Consider the following 24,840-nt stretch of genomic DNA (forward strand, 5'->3'; position numbering starts at 1 on the left):
AAAATTTGGATACAGTAATAAATTAGGTAATTTATAAAGCAAAAAGGCAAACAATTGCACATTACAGCTACTCAAATGTGAGCTGCTTTTTTAGTTTTATATGATAAAACATTGAATAGTTTTTAGTGAAGATATGAATCTGAAACACCACCTTTGACTGTGGTGGGCATTTCCCCCATTTTCTGCATGAACAATTGTATCACTAGGAAAAAAAGAATCAATAGCCCCAGTGACTGCAACAGCAAAATGAGATGCTCCAGTAATCCAACCTATTGCCTCCATGTAATTTACCAACAAGGTAGCAAAACAAACTCACACGTGTAAAATGTGTTTTTCATACATACCACATGAAAGACTCCACTGGTCCTACTCAATTCCACAGAGTTGTCGGATCAATATAAATCTGCCCCTTTAGATTCTTCCTATTTTGAACTGTATTTCCACATTCCTCACGCGTCTAGAGTACCAACAAACCAACCAGGCCGATAACAGCTGGTACAGGTGAGTGGATGATAAGGGAGGGAGGAGGGAAGGGAGAGAGAGAGAGAGAGGTGGAGGTAGATGGTTGGAGATACATAGAGAGGAGGAGGAAGAGGAGAAAGATGGAGTGGGTGGGGCTCTATACATCACCACCAAAAACTAAACAGATTTTAGAGTTTAAAGATTTAAACTTCCTGTAATGTTGTGCTTGAATATTTTTATATTACTTAGAGGACACATCAACATTAAACTGAGAACATCTCACTGTATATGCCTCAGACAAATACTTTAAATTTAACATAGAAACTACATGTCTAACCTGGTGATTATAATCCTGACCTCAATATTGACTTCAGAACAAGGTGCTAATCCTAAAAAAATGTTTTACCTAGTCACAAAGTGCACGTGTATGTGTTTATTTTGTTCAAGTGTGTTAAGGTGTGCACCCGCGTGACCCGACGTCACAACCTACTCAGTATCACCGCGCATGCGCATTTCAAACAGCGGCTCCGTCAGTAAGACATGTTGGAGTGTTGCTGCAGCTCCTCGGTTTCCTCCAGCACCTAAGATCCAGCTCAGACTCTCTGTGCTGTTCTTACCGTTTGTCTACTGGTTATTCTGCGACCCGTTGTCTTCTGAATGCAAAGGTTCGTAACGTTTACAAAGCTACCTATAAGCTACCTGTAAGCTACCTATAAGCTACCTATAAGCTACCTGTAAGCTACCTATAAGCTACCTGTCAGCTACCTATAAGCTACCTATAAGCTACATATAAGCTACCTATAAGCTACCTGTCAGCTACCTGTCAGCTACCTATAAGCTACCTATAAGCTACCTATAAGCTACCTGTCAGCTACCTGTCAGCTACCTGTAAGCTACCTGTAAGCTACCTATAAGCTACCTGTAAGCTACCTATAAGCTACCTGTAAGCTACCTGTAAGCTACCTGTAAGCTACCTGTCAGCTACCTGTCAGCTACCTATAAGCTACCTATAAGCTACATATAAGCTACCTGTCAGCTACCTGTCAGCTACCTGTAAGCTACCTATAAGCTACCTATAAGCTACCTGTCAGCTACCTATAAGCTACCTATAAGCTACATATAAGCTACCTGTCAGCTACCTATAAGCTACCTATAAGCTACCTATAAGCTACCTGTCAGCTACCTGTCAGCTACCTATAAGCTACCTGTAAGCTACCTATAAGCTACCTGTAAGCTACCTATAAGCTACCTGTAAGCTACCTGTAAGCTACCTGTCAGCTACCTATAAGCTACCTGTAAGCTACCTATAAGCTACCTGTAAGCTACCTGTAAGCTACCTGTCAGCTACCTATAAGCTACCTGTAAGCTACCTATAAGCTACCTGTAAGCTACCTGATGTATTGTTTTTTAATGAAGCCCTCACCATCTAAATTCTGTCAAGTTTGTGGAGCGGGCTGCAGTGAGGCTTTTTGTGTCAGTTATATATTATGATAAACAGTTTTTCCTGACTTACAAATAGCTAACAATGAACTTAACTAATGGTAACTTTTGATGCTAATTGAATCATCTTCAATTTCTGCATTCCAGGGTATATGTGATGTCTTTTAATGTCTTTTCTGTTTTATTCAAAGCTGTGGTATTACTCCTTGACATAATTAATTGCCTAAGTTTTTATGAAAGTGTTGAAATTGTTTTAAAATTAATATGGTTAAATTGATCTTAGATTTGTTTGCATTTTGATCTCCTTGTCATGTAGTGTGTGCAGAGAAAGTGATCAGAATGTCTGTAACACTTGATTTTTAGAATTACTGAAGTGGAACTGAAGGAAACGTTATTATCATCATTGGACGCACACTCATCACGGCTGATAAAGCTGTCCAGATCACGTGGAGCACTTGGAAAGGACCTCAGGACCGATCCATATAGATGCCACCTCAAGAGGTAAAGTCTAGTTAAGTTTAGGTAACAAAAACAATTTTGTCATGGTGAAACGAAACCAGCGTTGACTGACATTGGAGACATATATGTACAACAAAACCTCCATCTATCTATGGTCTATACTGCTTACCATTTATTGACCTCTAGCCCACTGTTGCCCAGCCAGGTACACGGGCCAACATACAAAGACAAACAACCATTCATGCCTACAATCAATCTAGAGAATCCAGTTACCCAACACCAATCTACATGTCTTGGATGGTGAAAGGAAGCTGTAGTAACTGGTGAAAACCCCCAGAGACACAGAGGACATGCAAACGCCACACGAAAGGGTAATTGTGAGAGATTCAAAAAAAAGTGTATAAACTGCTTGATTACATAGATTTCCACAAAGATGAGTGAGATCATTTATCAACATGAATGGAGATCATTCATCTATGAAGCAGATTTATTTCCAGGGTTATTTGTTAGTTTCTGGCAGCTTGATTTCCATCTCCTCCATAAAACAGAGATTTGAAAACATTTCCCTCATAGTTGTGAATTTAACTTTAATGCTCATGTCAAACTGAGGCATATGCATCAGAGGACAAGTGAGTAAATAAGAGTTAAGTCCATTTGAATCAGAACTTTCTGCAAGTGAATGGTCAAACATGGACAGGAGTGGGTAAAGAAAATGTGGATGTGCAGTACGACAGTATCTTTATCTAACTTCTTTCATGCTGTTCTCCTTTGTGCTATTCAGACATTGTTTCCTGTTGAGTGTATGAGCATTTATTTTGGTCAAATAATGATCCAGTATTCATGTAATGGTTGGTCTTAGTTTTCATCAGCTACTAGTGATGTTTTCTTAATTTACATATTTGCATGTGATGTCTTCATGTTGAAACACTCTTGGCCACTGCAAAAAAAAAAAAAAAAAAACTCCCATCCCCCATTGAGATCAAAATAAATAAATATAGGGCAGAAAAAAACCCCATCAGGAATCAATAATTCATTGACATATACTGTACTTTCTGCTCTAGGGGCTCTAGAGAATGGAGCTGGATGAGATATACTACACACACCTGCTCTCTGTCCCTCTCTGACACATGGGTTGGATGCACTTAATCCGGTGCTCCCAGGATCCCCTGAACTGGAGCCAGACAAAGATCAGCTTTACCTGATAACACAGTTAGGGATCAAAAACCCAACCCAGAGCTCTCCATCAAAAAACCTTATTGAAGGTTCTGCAGTCCTCTATGTCTGTGTCTCTTTCACAAAACTTGATTTTTGTGTGTGGCAGACTTCTTCTTGAACTTTCCACTTTGAAACAGAACGTCAGTGTTATTTATCTCTGTGATATGATCGTCTTTTCATGTGCTTTTGTGTAGCCAATTAACTCTCTCAGTAATTGACATTTTTTGCTTGTGATCTAGTGAGTGTTTCCTCAGAATTTACCCTCATTAGCTTCAAATAGTTAGAAGCTTATGCAAGTTTAATGCCCCTAAAAAGTGCTTTGAACTCTACACGTCCTACATACAGCAAACAAAACATTTTCTTTTTCCTTTTGGGCATATTACACATTTATTTGTGTGTGCTTTTATACAGCATATAGAATAAATCTATTTCCACAATATTCAAATGTGTTTGTGTGTATGTTAAGAAAGACTATCTACATAACGCAGACAAAAGAAGCAATAAAAAGAACTATGGAGGAGAAAATGAAGAGGAGAGAAGGAGTATGAGAATGTACATGTGCCACTTAATATTTTATATCCACTCCAAGTAGCACTCTTGCATTTTTTACTCTGTTATTGCATCAACCAGACCAGAACAGAAGAAGTCTGAGGGATTCCAAGGATGTTCCCTTTTATGTAACATTTCAAATAATCACCACTAATGGAAGGAAAACAGCTGAATTTTACAACATGCAGGTAATACCAGAAATTGGTATTTACCCCAAGAGGCATGTCTTCATGTCGTCATCAAGACTTAAAATAATAAGTAATACTAACAAACTTGCTTTAAGTGTTCACATTAGACACCATACTATCACATAAGGTGAGAACAAGAACCAAGGCAACCCACAGCGAACTGTAACAACAGAGCTAACACAGCTGTCCCTGGAGACAATCTACACGAGAACAAAATTATTCAGAGACAAGCGCTTCACTTCAGTATGTCTCAGCAGAAGGACTCAGGAGTAAGAATTTCAACAAGGTCAGAGCTTGTTGTCACATTGTCACAACCTCCTCCCTCATTGACACGTTTGTTTTTCTCAGAAACACGTGACCGTGCACTGCCCTCTTGTGGATGTATTGCTTAACAATCACGATAACATAAAGGATGCATGGAAGTATGTGGGCTGTGATGGTTACATTGTTTGAAACGGACAGATATTGCCGTATGTGTACGGCTGCATAAATTAGCTTTCAGAAGGAATGGGACAGGTGGACAGTTGGACGTACGTGGACAATCTGGAAAGCTACTGCCTTCGGCTTTGGCTGGCACAGAGGCATAAAAATTAAACTCTGAAGATACATGTTTTTTCTTTTTATGGACCTTATCTCTGAGCTCCAAACGGAATCTCTGAAGCCTTAACTTTTATTGCTGTGTGTCAGCAATGTCTTGATTCAGTCATCTGAAGATTTTTTATCTGCTGACAAGGACTGTTAATCTGAAAGCTGACAGCTTGCAACAGTGCACAATAATTGTGTATTACAATGCATCAGGAGACAGCTTGTGATTCTATTTGACATTGATAATAAAGCAGTACCTTAGTGTACGTAGCAAATAATAGCAAAAGGAAAAATATTAAATCTAAGATCAACATAGATACGGTCAATGCATGGCATGGTTTCATTATTAGCTGATATCTATTGTGGTGTTTCCACAGGGAGTCGGTGCTGCAGCGAGCAGACACACTGAGATAAAGAAGAGTGAGATAAAAGACCACACAACACAATATGTAATCCAGAGCTGTGTTTGAAAACACTGCAGTTTACGCTGACGGACAAATGAATCACGCACTCGATAAAGAATTATAAGCTTGTTTGAGTAAATTATTCTGCAAGAGAAATTGTTTAAGCTGAATAGTCTCCTTAGAGTAATTTGACAATTTGCAAATGAATCATGCATATTGTAATTGTTTGAATAAACACAATGACTGTTTACTGTGTTTCACTGGGGCTATGTCGATTAATGTATGCATTGTTTCAGTAGGAATAGATCTTGTCTAAGCCTCTGCACCAGTGTGAAAATCAGATCTGTAGAGCCGCTTTTTATCCCAGTTTTTTCCTCTGAAATTCATGTCCACAGATGAAATGACAACTGGAGCCTTAAATCCATTCTCTTCATGACTGGCACATAGGCACAATTCAGCAGCTCTGCTTCACTCGCAGTAAAAACACTCAGGAGGTGATGCATTTATTAACAAAATCCCTGCAAAGCCGGCTCATTGTGGTGTCGCAGACAGCACACAATATTTTATGTGCTCTCCCATTAATCATTGTTCAGTACAGGGAAGGAGGGAGAGGTGGTAGCAGTGTGATGGTAAAGTTCAACTTTAATTTCACTCAATGAAGTGGACGAGGAGGAACCGATACACCCCAACGAGCCACCTACACCTCCACTGTGGTCGTACTGTGCTGTTATAATTGAATTGGATGCTAACTGAAAACAACCCAGTGTAGAGACTCTTCTGTAAGCAGCGCACATGACCTTTAGGCTTCAGCTGACACAACAGAAATAGACAAAAAGGCGGTGGAGCTCCATGAGCCGAGTAGACACAGTTCTCCTGTTTGTTCTTCCCCCTGCGCTCGTGTGTAAACTCAGAACAATGTGTATTATTAATGGAGCATTTTGAGTTTGCTGCTTCTGAAGTGTTTTAGAAAGAAGTTTAAATACCTCCTGCGCCTGATGAAAACCTTTTGATGCCAGGGACTTTATGCATACATTAGACAACTTTTCCTTTCCCAAGACCAATGCATGGACTTTACTTAACCGTCAAAACCAAGCTACAATCCGATACCAGTGGATTCAAAAGAGAACAACTTCTATAACATTCTGACTGTTATATAACTGGAAATGAGGAGAAAATTAAAACCATAGAAATTGACAGTCATAACCAAAACAAATACATATAGAACATAGCTTTAAATAGCCGTTAATGTGTAGACACAGTCTAATAAAAGATATTTTACGTAGTACCAAAACTGAAGTCTTGCATATGTACTACAACATTCTACTTGTGAAATATACCTTGATATCTACTGGAGCATTTTAGCAAGCTTTGGAAAACGCAACTCGGAATCACTTCTTCGTTGCTATAAAAACAGTACTTTCCATTAACACTACAGAACAACTGCTGCTTTGGAGTTCCAAAGAAGAAGAGCTTTCTAGGAGAAGTAAATTAAAGTTTTACTTAGTTGAAACTAAACTACTGCTGCTTTAAATATGTGGTATTGGGTCAGTGCATAGATTTGCGAAGTAGCCAGTGCCTGGCACGCCATTAGCTGCAGTATCTGATGCTCGTATTGGTATCTGAACATCTCTAGCTGTGATAATGACCGAAAGCATCATAATTCCGGTTGTGATGAAAAATGGTTAGTGTTTCATTCTGGAAACCTCTCAACCAGAGATAAACCGAGCTGCTGGTAATTTCAGGAAATAAAAGGTTTGGATGAAAAGTGGCGAGGCTAATAAAAATCCTTCCTCCCGCCTGTCAGTCTGGCTAACGTCGACTGGTGAGAGGTAGATTACAGCTGGATTTGCTGGCTTGACTGAAAGTTGTTGGCCTTTTTATCACAGCTCATTTGTTTTTTTTCCCCTTAGACAAAAGCACTACGATTGTCCTTAAGTCTGACTGACACCTCTGTGCTACCACGGCAACTGGAAAAGAGATGCCCTGATCATGCAGAAAGGACAGAGGCTCTTTTACCTGGAAAATAAATAATCTAATCTGTTGCAATATATTGTTTCAACACACTTTTACAGTATTTCTTGACAAGCAATACTTTCTTTTTCTGTGTCGACCAAACCCGAACACTCTGCGTGTTATATAATACCAGAGGGATGCTCTAAAACTTGAGTGAGTCAACTTCTTGATTTCCTCCGGCAGCTTTGAGTCTCTTATCAGCAGAGCCTGAACAGCTTCATGCCGTATAAAACGGTGAAATTTGGCTTTCAGAGTCCACAAGCAAAAAGAAAAACATGACCACAACACAAAGGCACACAGAGTTATTCACTCTCCTATTCAACGTGCAGTGTAATGATGGGTTTAGAGCTCTGGCTGTGCAGATAGTCTCAGTGGAAATCGATACAACCCACAGATTATTTCACATATGAGTCAACAAAAGCACCACAAGCAACCACAGAGAAAAAGCAGCGAAGAGGAGGAAGAGAGCATCCTGCAGGGCAGACAGTCTCACAGTATTTCATATCAAATCTATAACCTAGTTCAATCTGGGACTGCTCGTCTATTTTCATAAACTACCAAATTTATTAATACTCTCTATACTGTGTAAATTACAACCATTTTCATTTTCTTCATTTAAAAGTTGATTAAGCTCAAGTGAAAAGAGGTTTTCATCCACACGGTGTCCATGTGAAACATGTTGGGAATTGGAGCTCAATTCACCACATTATTGTCCCTTTGGCAGGTGCCATGACATGAATGATGGAAATGATAATGAGAATCAACTCAGCTCAAACACGTGATCATTTCGGTTCTCCAGTTCAGTATAACTCATATCTGTCTCATGAGATAAATATGAAAACAAATAGAATTTTAGATCTAATGCTCACCATTCTCCAAACTATTTCATCCCATTTGTCACCAATATTGAGCATGGCCATATCCTCTTCATAGACTCATAGATTAAAAGGTTTATATGCTGTGTGCTCTGTGCACTGTGATGATCACATCCTGTATGGTTGATTAATTTGCAAGTCAATATCAGCTCTCATCTATGCATCACATTATTGGCAAGTAGGTTTATTGGGTCTGCGCTTTTCTATTCATAGAAATAACAGATGTTACATCGGCAATCAAGTTATTTTTTCAAACTTAATGACTTCTTAAAAACTGAATTTTACAATCATCATAACATAGAATGAATGTAAACCAGCAAATGAAAAGCATTTCACAGCCTGATTCACTGTACTGTAATGAAACCATGTTATCATGGAGGTTATTATTGGAGGTTATATTGACTCACTTTCTGAAGGTCGGTATGGATCCCTGTAAGGTCCGACCAGGGGACGTCCCTGACCCGTGGCTCCGTCCAGACAGCAAGCTGTCGGTTTCAAACGCAAACATCCCATCACGATCGTCAGGCACATCCAGGAACTCCCCGTCGCTCCACACTCCCACTGTGCCATCCATCGGCTGGTATCTGATTTCTATAGTAACACTGGTCTGAAATGAAGTGAAAGGAACAGCGAGTTTATATTATCATTTGATATTCAGTTGATATTTTAATTTAAATACAATCTTATACACCACCAGTCTTATGAAAGGCCTCAGATGGATTGACATTCAATTTTAAACAGGAGTTTATGGAGCATAGAAAATGATCTGCATTGTTTTAAATGATTTGTCGTTGTTTTTTCTGGTGCCACAATGACTTTGACCTTGTGGTTCTTAGAAGGATTTTCATTATATTTGGTGTAGTCTCGTTTCCCTCAGGATAACTTGTAGTTCCTACATTTTTCACCATCTTCAGGTCAAAATCAATAATTCAAAGTAACTATTAATTAATCAGTTATTTGTTTTATGATAAAATTCTTGCGAAACCAATGAAATTCCCATCGACCCCAGCAATGTTCAGCACTGATTAGGAAATGTTCACATCCTCAACACTAAACCACAATGATAAACACTTATAAAGACTAAACATGCAAAACAACATTGTGAGGACGCTAGTGTTTGAGTCAGAGCACCATTGTGAATGGTGGACTGTATCTACATAGCTTTAGTGCCTTATGCTAAGTCACCAATTCACACACACATTTATACAGCTCTACTAAATGCTCTTCTTTTCTATTACACACCATGGACAGCTATTTGGTTTAGTGTCTTGCCCAAGGGCATTTTGGGCATTTGGACTAGAGGAGCAGCGGATACCTACTTTCTGGTTAATGGCCACAGTTCAGTACCACTACCACTGCTGCAGACTAATTTTAAGTGCTCTATGAATGAGCTGTCCCATTTATTATTAATATGCTATTAAAGACAACATGGTGCATTACTGTGCAGTATATACAGGTGCGTACACTTAATATACATTATTTTAGTTACAGTATAACTCTGCAGTTACTGCCAAACCAAACCTGTGCTGAAAGAGTCCAGTGAAACTACCGACCAGCCAACACCTTCAGGCTCATTTGGCTCATTTAATCGTGTTTGGAGAACTCTCAATATGCACAACAAACTTTAACAGGACTGTTTATCATCTCCTCTGCCTGGTTTTGCTTGGGGACTTTGGATTGACAGTAACTGTTAGTTAAATGTGGGCCAGAAACATTGGTGACAACGCAGTTTGTCTTCGGCGCCTTGAGGAGAATCACGCCTGGGCTGATATTATCCTCCTGACAATGACCTGATCTTTATTATAAAAAGGCCAATTTATTCCACTGACAAAGACAGATGTGGAGTAAATATACACAGGGCTCCTGCTCCCCCTCTCCTCCTCCGTCTGTCTCCATGTCGCTCTCCTTTCACCCTTTTGCAAGACAATCACTGTAGTCCGTGAGGAGTTCGATTTGTTACTATGGCAACCATACCAGTGCAGAGTTGTAAGTAAAAGTGCTGCTCTTAGTTTCTCGCTGCGGGGCTGTACAGTACTGAAATGTGCGTTTGCTTTGATGTGTCTTCATGCAAAAGCACTGTGACAGTGTGTGTGTGTGTGTGTGTGTCTGTGTGTGTCTGTGTGTCTCTGTGTGTCTCTGTGTCTGTGTCTCTGTGTCTGTCAGCACTCCCATGCGGTGTGGCATCATATCAGAAACATCACAGCACAGCACTGCCAGCTCCACAAACACTTCTCTCCAGCCGCGGTGCTTTAAAACCTCACATGGTTAATTTGTCCTGCACACATCCTATTGTCTCATTTCCACATCCATATTCACTCTCACATTATTAATTCGCCAGCAAAATCATCCTCGCACTGACCTTCCCCGCGAGCTACTCTCTGCTCAGCTGTTCTAAACACAATATCCAATTGATAGAGAATATGTGGATTAATGTATATGGGGAGTATCTCAATATGCTGATTATTTTTAGTATTAGTAGTATTAGATTAGTATTTCCATCAGGTCCTTGTCTTAAATGGTGGGGCCTTTATAGCCCTGATGGTGGCTGTTACTTCTCTCTATTGCCACCACTGCAGGTGTAATGAAAGATTTATCTCTTCATTTAATGTCTCTTATTTGCTTGTGACTGCATTGTACTGCTAAATAAGATTCGGTTTAGTCCTTCTTATGTAAGCCATCTAATTTTAAGGCAACACACTGTTGTTTGGACTATGCTCTTTGAAGTTGTAATACAGATTTTTATTTATACTGACGGGTTTGTTAAACCTGACCTAATTATTCATATGGCAACTCGGGGCAGCACAACGTGCTGTAAACACAACTATAAAGTTAATAACCATGAAATTCAAAACATAAAATTCTCACAATATTGATGCACATATAAAACAATCGTGTAAATTATCCAGATCTTAAAAAATATTTCAGTTTTGTGCAGTTTTCAAACTTGCATAGCTACTGTATCTCGATAATATTGTTCTTTGTTAACTTTGTTACAGCCATACATATCAAGCCTGGTCTCACTTTTTGATTTTCATATTCTACACTACTAAGAGATGCATGAGCAAGCTCCTGCTGTTAAGCCTTGCCTTTATTGATGTGTTGTTATCATCGATGAGAGTGTCAGTCAGCTCTAGGTGTCCCTCTTCAGCCACCTTCTGCAGTACCATACAGAACGTCCCCACCGATCTGCGGGAAAGCATAGACAGGGAAAAACACGTCGTTAACAAAAATCAATGAGATCACTATGTGGCATTATGTGTTTTAGTTCTTTGTTCCTCCTCTGTTGACCATCTGTTTACCTAAAAATCATCAGTCTGAATCGTCACACTGCTACTTTACTTTATATGTTTTTTTCTGTTGTTACACTACTGACCATTGACAAACTGTACTTTTTTTTTTATATTCCCCGAAAGCATCTGTTCTCCACCGCTGTGCTTCACAGTGAGAAGCTGAGTGTGTGCCAGAGATAAGAGTCAAGGAGAGTGGGTGCTGATATCGGCTGTGACTTGAGAGATATTGAGAGATTGCCAAACTGCCATTATCACTATACTCTCAATACAGTGTTTCACACCTCACCTCGATCAATCCCCTACTTCACCAAAAGAGAAGTGCACATTCACTGAAGTTAATTCAACCCCCATCCATTCATTTACTTCACCACTATATTATATAGAAAAAAAGATGTGGTAAATCCTTCTGTAACATTTAAGATTAGAGCCCCACCACTATGGATTTTTGGTGGCTGATGCAGATACCTGCCTCTACTGGTTTGTTATATATGCCCAATGGGTTTTTACTAGTTGTTACATTTCTCTTGCAGGAATACTGCTGTCCTCCACAATAAAAAGACAATGGGAGCTCGATTAAAACAGGGGCACTTCCAACAATGATCCCACTGATTATAATCTTCCTGCCCTGTCTGAAGTTGTAATCTGTCCTGTCTCGTTAGATAATACAAGTAGCACCATTAAATATACATTTAAAATATCTGGTGTGAAAATTAGCAAAGCATGTGTTGTATGTTATTATATCAATTAGGAAATGCTACCAATCTGGGTTAGGGTTACACATCAAAGAAAATGAAAACGACAAAATAACTTCTACTGTGACTCAGCAAAGGCTTTCAATACTTTGCAGAACCAGACCGAAACTTCTAGCCACTTATCTTAAGCTCTTATCAAAGCCCTTAAGGACAACTAACTAATTAAATGAAGATTAATGCACCATTCATCCACCCAGAACACTTAGTGAAGAATTTGTACTTGCTTTTGTTTTGGCAAAGTTAGGTGTTACTTGGAATTTGCAAAGAAAAAAACAAAGTTTACTCAGTTTGTCTTAATTTAAAAGTTAATGCAAAAGGCTGCGGAGGCTCAGTGTCAACCTTCAAGCCAACTACAGCAGGTGCACTCATTGTACATCTCAGTTTTATTTTATTTCTTCTTTTTCACTGTAAGAAAGCTCAGGGTTTAAAGAATGGATTATTTGAGCATCATTATGCTTTGTTCATTTTTGATCAGTTACTGTTGTTAACTAGGAAACCAAGCAAATATACTGTATGCCTTCAGAGGCTTGAGTCCTCCTGCAGTGGCCATTGTTTAAGTTCCAACCAAATACTCTGTGCCTTCCCCATTCTCTCTCCCCATTTCACACTTAACTCTGTCCTGTCAATAGACAAAGACTAAATTGTCCAAAAATCTCTAGTCCTTGGTGGAGGTACACAAACACAACAGAATAAGAAGATAATCGTTTTCGTTACATATATAAATGGAAAATCCTTAAACATAGGGTTCATTGCAGGGATCCCTCATAGGAGCTTAGCAGTGGGAAGAAACCCAGTACAATCCCCATTCAGCGACGCAATTAGAGCTGGTGAATAATTTAAAGAGTTTCCCCCAAAACAGTTTGTTGTTCTCAGAGCAATCTGTCACACACAAAGAACATGTAGGCCAGCCTCAACCATATGTAATTTATACTAGGACGGTCACACACACAGTGAAAAACACTGTAAATACAGCTGTGCTTTAGATTTCAGCGTACATGTAACACAGTGCAAGATAATACATGTGGTGAAACAAGAGATTCAATAGTAAGAGCAGATGCACAATCACCAGGCTGGATATGAGTCCGCAGGGAGAGATAATATCATGAAAGATGGGCATACGATCAATAGCTTTAACAAAGGCGCACGCACACACACACTCAAACACACACAAAGAAAATACACAGCGATTGTGGCTAATGATGTGAGTGTCCCAGCAGGACTACAGAAGTTGACAATCATGAGTGAATTAGCTCAATACACACACACACACACACCTGAATCTCAGGATGAAAAACTATACATTCTTATTAAATGCTTAACCAAAGAATAACAACACATGAAGCACGTGGCCTCTTATCACTGAGCAAATAAAGAGTGGTCCCTGTTTATCAGCTGCTATTATTCTTCCTCTCTTCCTTGAGTAATCTCCATCTTTATCTCTGTCCTCGCCTAAACTTTCTCTTTCCTCCAGAGCCAGCAGTGACGAATTCGAGCTACAGTAGTTAGTGAGGCTACATTTGTCAGCAGAGCTTTAAAACTTAATAATGAGATGAATTTAGACTTGTAGAATATGACTTCAATGTAAATAACCAGTTTATTTGAAGAAAGGTTTTCTCTGTGAAGGTGTATATCTGCCACGTTCACACTCAACTCTGAAGGCTTTAATGTGACTAAAGAAGGTTATAAAATTTTCTGTGCAGGAAACCTTTTCTTTGAAGATGAGTAAAGACTTTTGACCTGACAGTACAAAACCACGGCAGAATAATCGCCCTTTCCTTCACCAGACAGTGGTGATCATTATCTCAAGCTCTGCCAAGAGAAGCAAAGGTGCGGTCATTTCCTTTCAGCCATTGTAACATGTGTACAAGTGTTGAATAATTAAGCTGAGCAGAGCCTATCATGTTCTGGCTCACTTTTTAGCACTTCAAAAGGTGGCATTCATTATTGATTGTAGTTCTGCAAACAATTTACTTTCATCTGCTTCATAATTCAGAGATTCCTTCCCTTTCAATTTGTGTTATTTGCGAGCCTCTGGTATCTTTTGAAAATCGAGACGTGACTGATGAAATCGCTGGCAGAGCCCGACTGCAGAGAAGGTGAGCACGACGGAAACATAAAAGTCAAACAGGGTTGTTGTCGTGGTTGCTCTAATCCAGCTCAGCTGCTGGTAACTCAGCTGGACGGACAGTGTGAAATGGAAATGTTACAGCTGACGTGTGTGTTTGTGTGTGTGTGTGTGTTTGGCCTTTGATTAGCAGGGAAAAAACCTCTGCCAAGCATCTCCTCTCCCCTCCCATTGGTGTATACAAGCAGATATAAACATAAAAAGATTCAACAAACATGTCTCCCAGGACAAATATTGATTCACTTGGACACAATCGGAACTTGTTTTCTTTCTCTCTAACACAAGCAAGATAGATTTGTACACACAACACACAACAGACAAAGCTATCAAGCCTAGTTTTTCCATTGTCCGTCAGAATGCCAATAAAATCAACATAGTATGTGGTTTAGTTGTTCATATTGCCATTGACATTAAAATATTCTATGTAAATACAGTGTAACCCAGATTTCATTTACAGAAAGATGAGGAGAGAAAATACACAGAGGGACACCTACAAAACTTTTAGAAAATTAAGGTGGAAGGAGGACATTTTGTAGGTGTCCCTCTGTGCACTGAAAGGTTAACTATAGCAGTAGTGTTTATTTATTAAATCCTCAATTAGGCTTTATGTTATTTTCAGATTGTGTATATATTTTAGTTAATAAAAAATAACTGGGGAAACAGTTTTTTTCAATAAAATAACCACAGGATTGATTTGCATTTGGATAAATTGGATCAATCTGTGATGATTAACATCTTGGGGTTGGAGCAGTGGCACAACAGCGTCACTTAAATTATTAAAATCCATCAAGAGAAGGGGCCGTGAATGGCAGTGAATTTCAGTCTGGACCAAGTGGTGAACCGACCAATGAACTGTCTTTACCCCTCCTACTGAGTCAGAATCAGAATCAGGATCAGTCAAGCTGCTAGCATGACTAAAATGTAAAACTAAGTAAATTTTTGTCTTCAAAAGAGTAATAAACCTTTTGAGTACCAGCTAATGTTAAGATAAACAGAAACTCAATAAGGAAGTGCACCGAGGGGATGACTCGATTAAGTGAAACCAGGAGAAGAGAAAGACAGAGGAAGATTTATTTGAGCGAGGAGCAGCTTTGTGAATTGTAAACAGTATTTTCTCACTTTAGAGGAAGTTGGTTGCACTCAAACTCAAAAAGCAATTTTACGGATAGAGAGGAAAATAACATTAAAAACAATCGAACATGAGAAAGAAGCTCAAAAGTTTCATGTTTTTCAAAGAGTACACAGAGCTTATATACTAGCCACCGGTAATTTAAAACTCATAATGTTCTTTTTAAATGGATCAACTATGGCAACACTTCTTCCTGACAAAACAGATACAGTGTCAATAATCAAGAACTGATGTTCCCCTCTGACACTCAAGACTTTTTTATATTTTACCTGGTAACTTTGGAGTAAGTTCATGACCTGGCAACACTGGAGAGCTACCAAGGCCTCCAAAAATGCCTGGATCCACCCCTTTGTCCAGATCCAGCCCATGTCCCCATCCAAGTTTCATGGGAATCCTTTTATAACATAGCATCCTTACTATTAATAATTCAGATTGTACTATCCCTCCTCCTCGCCTGGAATAACTGACCTCTGAGGAGTGGGGCTGAAGACCTCAAATATTCCTCCCCTATCTCCAAGCCACAGTGGAAAACTGATCATAAAACATGATGTATATACCACTACAGCACAAGATACCATCATGCATCGCTGCTTCTCTTTGAGTTGCGGTAATGTGATCGGACCTGTGGTTGGAGGGAGTGACACACTGACCTCACCGTGTGTTCTGCCTAAAGTGATGAAGCAGATCACTTACCCTGGTAATGATGCAGCCTGCAGACATATGGAGCAGGTGTGAGAACAACACCAGCTATGACTCACCTTAAATTATTTAACCACTTGAATGTGTGTTGGATTGTGTTCAAGTGTCTATGCATGCAAGAGTATGTGTGTGTCTGCTCACATTAGACTATACATGGATGAAAAAGTTTCTTAATCGCATATGATTTAAAATTGGTGACAACATTTTATTTCCTTATCTTATTGAAACTCCCCTAGTGGAACATTGAAACCATGTTTTATATATGTTTAAATCATCTATTTATAGGTGCCTGCTGTTTGCTTATTGATTTTATTATGACTGGCTGACTAACTACCAAGCCAACCACAGCTTTATAGGCTTGATTAGAAATGGGTATGCAAATATTCGATCCATGGCAAAGGTTTTCAAAGAGAAACACCAGTTCGGTCTAATTGTCGGGCTAATCAAACTGACTATAGATATTTCTCTGAAAACTTCTTGAACTTTCTGCCCCTGTACGATTTCTTGTGCTGCTTCTGTTTCCCACTTCCACACAATTGCTCCAGATAAATCATTGTGACAGTTAGAGACTGCCAAGGTGTAGAGCTGATACATCTGCCTGCTCACCTGCCATACACTGTTAGTGCCGAGTTGTCATTGCAACTGGACGAGAAACGTGGCACTGCCTACAGTACACACACAACTATGCACACATGTGGCAGACTTGATAATGTGTAAGATAAAATACAGAGACAGTGGTGCGCACACATAAATTACCACCTACGTACACACATAGACAAAGCAAGTTCTAATGACTGCGTGGGCTTTTTAATTTGTCCTCAGTCCGGTCACGTCAACAACCTAATTGGATTTGTTCGGGACACAGGAGAGAGACACAATTCCCGGCCCAATCAGCCAATGTCTTTTCTGATCAGGAAATATCAGCCAGAGGAGCTACACTGCAGGATACACCTCGAGGGACAGGGAGATGAACAAGAAACAAGAAAAAGAAGTGGTGGAGGAGGAAGCGATGGATATGTATTAACAAGCCGGTTTCCATATGTCTCAACACAAACTATGTCTTGGGAGTAGTAAGATCACTGAAGTAGGTTTGAGAGCAGAGTCAGAGCATTGTTCAAGAGAACTGTTAATGGCTCATGACTTCAATTCACCTGTCTTGACAGTAAAAACCATATAGAGTGTATATAAAGATAGACGATTTGACAACTCCCCCAAAAGTGAAGCCAAATAATCTTGGTGGCCCCCTAGTGAATTGCTGCAGTATCGGTCACAAACCCTGTCTCTCCTATTTTTAGTGGATGGGACAGAGACCAAACTTAAAATTCAAAGTTCAAATCTAATAAATGTTTCTCAAATATATTTTCTGTCATTTTAGGTAGTTCTTATCACACTTGTGTACGTTCAAGTATGGTTTAGTTATTTGATGCTATTAAAAAATAAATATAATATATGTATATAATATATTATGTACATGGTAAAAAGAAAACCATTTATTATTTGTGTGAATCGTGGACATTCTTTTCAAGCCAGGATTATATCATCACACGTACAGTACACTCACACACATGCACGTTGATAATTGAAGCACGAGACATGTTTAACAAGAGATCCCAGTTGCCTCATCCACAACAACCCGCTGTGTTTTTCGTGATGTGATTGCTTGCAGAGTGTGGAGTGATAAATCTGCCTGAGGATCTAAATCTGTTTCATTACCTCCACCCTCATCCCGATGTGAAACTCATTCATGGCCGAAGCTCTGCGGTTTGCAGTCTGTTACACACACAATTGAGTCAATTTAGAACACGCTGTCAGGGAATACAAGGCTTATTCTGCTTTCGCTGAGAAACACATGCGGAGTGTCATTCTGAATCAGTCAGAGGCTGTGACAGGAAGGGCACTGAAACCAGAAACAGTTTAACTCTGTTCTCCTGTTTGATGAGCTACATGTGGTTTAAACACAGGCAGCTGGACACCTTACCTGTTGGAGAACACTTTGCTGTAGTTGTACACTTGGATCTCCAGCATCTCGTTTCCATCCAGCCTGCTGGCAATGGGCCATCGAAATGTCTGAAAAAAGACGAAAGGCTTAAGAAGATAGAAAGTAGGCTCCAACTATTCAATTAATGAACATATATTTTTCTATTGTCCAGCAAGATGTCTGAAAATAGTCTAAAACCAAAATATATTTGATGTATAATAATAAATATGAATTAACAATACGATTAGATGGGAACATTGACCACTTTCATATGAGTTTGGTAAATATGGGTCTGTACATGTAGGTTGCCTAAAAACTTTATAGATTACTCAATACAGTACATATCACTTATTGCAAAAAAATCAACAGGAGAATTAATGTTAAATGACTTAACGTGTTACTTTCATTACTTTGTCCAGCTCTGTCGAAAGCCCCTTTAAACAACTCCAAAGAAACTTTCTACACCATGTTTTCTGTATTTCACAGAACTAAGTCTGGAATGTTTGGTTTAACAGACAACTCAGCCTGGAGCTCAGTGATATTCACCGACCACTGCTGGTTTAACATTAGCCACAGTCACTGCACACAGCACAACAGAAATCAGTCCTCACAGGGAAGCTTTAGAGGTACCACTACATTTCTCACATGTTAGGCCTTTGCTCCAAACTCAAATGTCCTTAGTTTCTAATTCTCAATTATAAGGGTATTTCCAGAATATCATCCCATTCCTTTAAGTCATCAAACCCCAAAGATTCAAGGCCTCATGTCAGCAAACATTAGTTCCCCTGTCATGCTCCTGAGTTCAAAACAAACCCTACCTTCCTACTGAGACATTTTATTTATTACCATATACACCTGCAGGTTGAGTATCACTGACTTAGAATATTGATCAGCTTATTTGCTATGGGGTAAAACAAGAAGCAGCTTGCCATGCAAAATTTCATGGTTATGAAAAATATGGAAGAAGCTCCGAGGGATGGCTCTCCTTCAACATATTCATTTTAATTAGTTCTGAAATAATAATAGATTTCATGTAGCTTTGAAAAATTAGTTTTTGCCAATTCATTTTCAACAAAAAACCCATCAGTGATGTCTAATGACTAATGACTAATTGACTTTGTCGCGCACATCACACGCTCAGTATGGTGCTTTCCAGTTTTCTTATTTTAAGTGCATAGTGCGTCTGTCACGTATGAACCCTCTCGTGTTAACTAGCAGATATTTAGTCTGACAGCAGGACAGTCAGATAAGTAGAGGAGCTGTGATCACGTAATTCAAATGATAAGAATTTGTATTTATAGCTGACATTATTACCACAACACTACATCATTCACTGAGAATCCTCTTTATGCATCACATATTAAAAATATATGAAAAACAAGGTAACAGAGTCGTAAACAGACGTTACTGATGCAAATTTAGAAAAATGAAATCATCAAAGAAGTAGTTTCAAAGTCCCTGTCTCTTTTTAAATCTACATTTGGAAACAAACAGCAGGATCCTTGTTGATCTGAAGCTATATGTGGCTTTACCTTTGAGAGATTTGAAGAAATGAATTGTAAAACATAGAATGCAGAAGCACAACCCTACAGTGATTTTGTCCCTGATTGATGAATGAAGACAACCACCCTCTTAAAACTTTAAATAAAAGTCAAGTTAGCAAGGCCCTCCCTCAAGGTTTGTTTCTGCTGACTTTGCGTTGGTGGACAGAATTATTCATGATATGAATGAATGTAATTAACATTAATAGCACTGCCTACAAGGGCTGCCTCGGGAATATGACTGAGATGTATTAAATACAGAAATATGATGTAGTTAAAATCTATGAGAAAAGTAAGCTATGGTAGATGTGTTAAAACCAGCAAAACAGATCATATTTAGACATTTCATTGCAAAATCTGAAACTAAATTATGATTCAGATCTGGAATGTGGATTAACTTTGACAAGCCTGCAAAACAAAGTGAAGAAACAAAAACATTTCAGTGGAAAATGTTGGGATGAATGTGTTGGTTGACATTCTGCTCCATGCTGAACATGCAGGGATGTATGAGGATAGAGGGAGCACAGGTAATTTAAAACGCATTCACCTCCTGCTGACATTGGCCTCTCATTCAGGAAAATACTGCCAGCTGTCAAGCAAATGATCCATCACTACCTTCCCATTATCGAATCCTGGGGTTCCCACCTGCTACTGGTAGAGCTGCTGTCAAGGATCTGTGTGTGTGTGTGTGTGTTGCATTCACCCATCAGTTTGTGCTGTTTTCCCCAAGGCCCTGCAATCTGGGCTTTCTCCTCCCAAACTCCATCCAGGCATGGCCATTGCAGCTATCTCCTTCTTAGCTATTTGTCACACAACGTTGAGCGTGCAAACGCCCTCAGAGTGATGTTTGGCTGAGATTATGGCCAGTACAGCACCGCCACTTCTCATTTAGGACTGAATGTCCTCCAGTGAGTTTGAGGAGCCGAGAGAGTGGAAAGGCCCCAGCATGGCGTCAATGTTCCATGGATGACAGCACACACACACAGCTAAAGGAGGAAATGATGGCTGATATAAACACAAGCCAGTGAATGACATACACTGGAGCTTAATTGGTAAAGACCCTAAACTGCAAACGTGATTATGTTTTGTTGATCTAACACCAGGGACGCTGCGTGACCGCATTTACTTCCCCAGAGTAATGAAACCACTGCAGGGTGTGCTGGTGCAGGTTCACATTGTGCCTCTCATTTCTACACACACATTAATACATAATTATAAGTTCTACTTGTAACCATGTTAATTCCATTATGTCTCAGGGTTTTGTTTTGCTTCATTCTCAGCTTTTATGTCCAGACTACTCATCTCTAGTGTAACACACATACAGGAATCCACAACATGAAGGAGTAAGCTGTTAATGTTGCCTAATGCGTTTGCAGGACGGACATAAGAGTATTACAGTGGTTTAAATTCCCACACAGTTCCGAGAAATAAAATGAGAGCAGAAAATCCATTAAGGTGGAAAGGTGTTGTGTGCATCAGATGTAAAACGTTTAATAGATACAGAAATATGATTGCATTTTAAAAAAGGTGCTATATTTCTCTGCAGAAAGCATTTTCAGAAGATGTGATGCAACATTAGGCAGCAAATTTGCATAGAAAAGTTTGTTTATTCTTTTTATTCTGCTAGTTCGTCTGCTCACTCACACCAATTTTCTTTTACTCAGCTGTTTATTTATTTCAGGTACAACAGACATGAAAAATAGATTACACGATGATGTGAAGACTGTGATTTAGCCAAATATGTATTTTTAATCTGCTGTCTCTGAGCAGCATGAAGTTAACATTTTATTCAGAAGCATGGAGCTATGCTTTATTGAGTTTCTGAACTGATGAACGCTCTTGTAAGAAACGTTGAATGACATTGACTGGGATCATTGTGTTTCAGTGTGCGGTGTGGTAACCTCAATTAAAAACCTCTATGGGATGACCATACTGGCTGTCAGTTGACCATCCATGGACAGACTCGTGTGTTTCATGTATACACACATTACTGAGTGTGCATGCATCAGGGGAGCAAAGACAATTTGGCAGTTGGTCACATGTGTAATGTAGTTAAATTACATAACCCCCCCCCCCCCCCCGCTAAGGGTACTGCTGTGCTGACTGTGGTTCTTGTTTTGAACATTAGTGTTTATGAAAATGCTGCTTTAGAGGGAGCTGTCTGAGCTTAAAACTGATGTTCACTCCTGTAGTTTCAGAGTAAAACACATGTAAAGCAGATCAACTCAGCTAACAGCTAATTCTGCTCTGCTTATTTTTACAATTAACACAGTTTTTGGCACAAAAACTACTTGATGTCCAAAAAGACTGCCTGTGTACGCATGCTACTCACAATACCTCTCAGAAACCCAAGTCAATCGAGCATCAAAAGACTGTATACAGCAAAATGTTTTCAACAGAATGTGCAGTACCTACATTCAAATTGCTAATGGAATCTTTTAGAATAGAGATAATTTGACATATTACCAGCGTCAGTAAAGGCCCTGCTCACCCCAGGTACAATCACACAGGTGTTTCCACTTATTTTGGTTTATTGCACCATGCACACCTTCTCAGGTGTCTGTGGTCATGTGCAGGCTGGTGGATGGACACTCCCATCAGTATCCTTTCAGAGTCGTCCCTCTGTGGTTCCTTCTCTGTTCTCGACTCTGCAGCTCTGCACAGCTCTGGCTTGAGGATGTCAACCATCACTGAGCATAAAACACAGACTGATGTAATTCTGCTGCAATGTGCCCGCTCTAACAGTGTGTAAGATTTAGGTGAAAGGGAACTATCTGAAGAAATTTAATGTAGAATAATTCTCATGATGTTTTCACAAGATCGTTTCATCTAAATTGTATGAATTGTAGTTTTGTTTACCCCAGAAAAGACCCTTTATATTCAAATACTTTATATTTACATGGAGGGGACCCTCTCTACGGAGGCCGCCATGTCTTTTACATTAGTCCAGACTGGACAAACTAAACACATTTTGAGTTTTTATGACAATTAAAGGCCACCACAGTTTCTTTTTCATGTTTGGAAGGAGAGGGTGAGGTGAGGGGTGTTCAGCTGCAACATGCAACTTCAACACTAGATATCACAAAATTCTACACACTGTACCTTTAAGTCGAACTCTGTTTATGAAAATGTATCACACAGTATGTGCATAAAGATGTGTGTGATAGTTATCTGAAAGGCAATTACTGCTGCACATAACAATGCTGGTCTTATTTTATATCCTCCTCTCTATTTCTGAGCTTATCTGAAGAAGACACATTACTACTCCCAGATCCCCCATATAACCCTCTGTGCTGGATGATACACAGCCTAATTGGCGGAGTGAGGCCTCTCATTAAAAGCGACAGGTATAATCTCGCTAACCGGAAGCTTTGAGGCCACGGTGGCCAATCAGAGGGGCTAAATGCTCGACTGAAAAGCAGCTATTACTGCTGTGATCCCACGCTGTAGCTTTGTGGTGAGCAGATGCATGACCCCCCCTGCACCCTCTTTTGATATCTCTTATCTTTTGATAATGGTTGCCATGGACACATAGATGAAATCACTTCTATGATTAATTATGAAGAATATGTTCCCCTCTACAAGGCTTGTGAGTAACATGTTATATTTAAAATAAGACCGCGTGGTCCTTTGTGCTGAGTTTACAGGATGGCTGTGATCTTATGATGCTGCAGCCCTGTGCACTTTGACTCTGCAGGTTTAGATGTATTCTGCAAAGATAAAAGTGAGACGGGTAGCCTGCAGAAAGAGAGGCAGCTTCAGCAGCCTTTCCAGTAGCAGGCTCTACCAGTCAACTCCACATGCTATGATATTCAAGATTGTATAAAAGGACTTTTTTTCTGTCATGTGCAAGAGACAGTCCACCCCCTCAACAGTAAATTATTTAATGCTGGAACTTTACTCGCCTACGTACAGTAGCCAGACTTTACTTTTCATCCGCCTATTTCTTTCAAAAAAATACTTTGTTATGAATATTTTTTAAGTTAAGTTATTAACAGTCATTGTTAAATGCTTCAACATCTTATTTCACATTACATTTCTCTTCATACCTCCAATGCTTGAGGAGCAACTTTTAGGCTAATCTATGTATCTATACACTGTGTTTTATATCTTTCACCACCCTATGGCCTAACGTTTACAAGAGAAACCCAGATTGTTCTAATTTAATCCCAGTTTGTACCTCAAAGGTCAAGGGTTGTAGGTGAGATGACTTCACAATATAAAGGCTGGACTGCTGTGAATTCTGGCAGGCATTCATGTTCCCTTGGAGATTAATTGAAATTTCGGCAATTATGTTATCAGGTCAAACATCACCACATTTTGAAACAACACCTGTATACGCATCAGACGGTCCAGATGAAACAGCGTCTCTGCAGAAAGACTATATTTTTCCAATTTGACCGTCCATCCCAATTTTCATTTCCATCCCTGCTCTGTTTCTCATATGTCACTTTCTCTGGATGCCACAATGTTTCCCCATTTCACCTCAATCTAATTTATATTCAGTGTCAGATGAAATGCCTCGGGTGCTGACACAGTGGCACTAATCCAATCAGAATATTTCACAATATTTCACATGTTTCTAAATTATTGTGACAGCTACAAACAGGAGTTATTGCTGCATTAATGCCACACACACAACAAATATTATTTTCAGTTATTATGACTATAAAAGAGGATTTTAATTTTTTAATATATTTTTCTATTAAACCAAAGGGTGGGGAATAATGAGCGGCCATTTCTTTTGAAATTGAGCAGTATAGTTTAGGTTGGACCATCTTTATCCACTCAGTTCAACCAAATGTCATTTTGTTACAAGCTGGACTCTACTAAAACTGCAATCAACTCCCCAGCTCCTGCTGTGGACGTCCAGATGGTGCAGAGATAATGAACAACAAGCTGATCAGGTTTAGTGCTCCTACAGTCTTCACACTTCAATTAAAACATTTCTGCTGAGATGAACTCTTTCTTCTTGTTTTTCCCGTATTAGACTCAAGCTTCTGTTAATCTGGTGGTTATTTATCCAAATATGTTGTGTTACAGGAGGTAAAACAACAGCCCTGAGTTGAAATGAATTGTTTTTAATTAAAAATGTATTTGCAGCGTTTAAAAAAAACGATTTAAATGGACAGTGGA

The 24,840-nt window shown here is 39.3% G+C and overlaps 1 protein-coding gene and 1 long non-coding RNA gene across 15 annotated transcripts in view; one reads left to right on the top strand and one right to left on the bottom strand.

The window, feature by feature from the left end:
- The window catches only part of otofa (otoferlin a), a 61,140-nt gene that overhangs the window by 25,369 nt on the left and 10,931 nt on the right, over window positions 1–24,840 (bottom strand). For all 11 annotated transcript variants that reach the window (XR_011239470.1, XM_069515697.1, XM_069515691.1 and 8 more), the window contains exons 3-5: window positions 18,164–18,252; window positions 11,277–11,376; window positions 8,598–8,797 (exon numbers count right to left, since the gene is read on the bottom strand). Coding sequence is in view for 10 of the 11 variants with exons in the window: in XM_069515697.1 (XP_069371798.1) it covers window positions 8,598–8,797; window positions 11,277–11,376; window positions 18,164–18,252 (389 nt within the window). In the remaining variant the exon portion in view is untranslated. The remainder of the gene's footprint in view (window positions 1–8,597; window positions 8,798–11,276; window positions 11,377–18,163; window positions 18,253–24,840) is intronic.
- Window positions 907–24,840, top strand: part of LOC109636187 (uncharacterized) — a 34,514-nt gene continuing 10,580 nt past the window's right edge. Inside the window, exons 1-4 of one of the 4 annotated variants that reach the window (XR_002203176.2) lie at window positions 965–1,127; window positions 2,266–2,403; window positions 2,563–2,732; window positions 3,423–5,412. This is a non-coding gene — a long non-coding RNA (uncharacterized lncRNA). Of the gene's footprint in view, window positions 1,128–2,265; window positions 2,404–2,562; window positions 2,733–3,422; window positions 5,413–24,840 lie in introns of those variants that run through there. The other 3 variants (XR_002203175.2, XR_011239472.1, XR_011239471.1) reach the window with 3 other exon arrangements.

The sequence above is a fragment of the Paralichthys olivaceus genome, chromosome 19 (assembly GCF_024713975.1).
Source record: "Paralichthys olivaceus isolate ysfri-2021 chromosome 19, ASM2471397v2, whole genome shotgun sequence".
Classification (NCBI taxonomy): domain Eukaryota; kingdom Metazoa; phylum Chordata; class Actinopteri; order Pleuronectiformes; family Paralichthyidae; genus Paralichthys; species Paralichthys olivaceus.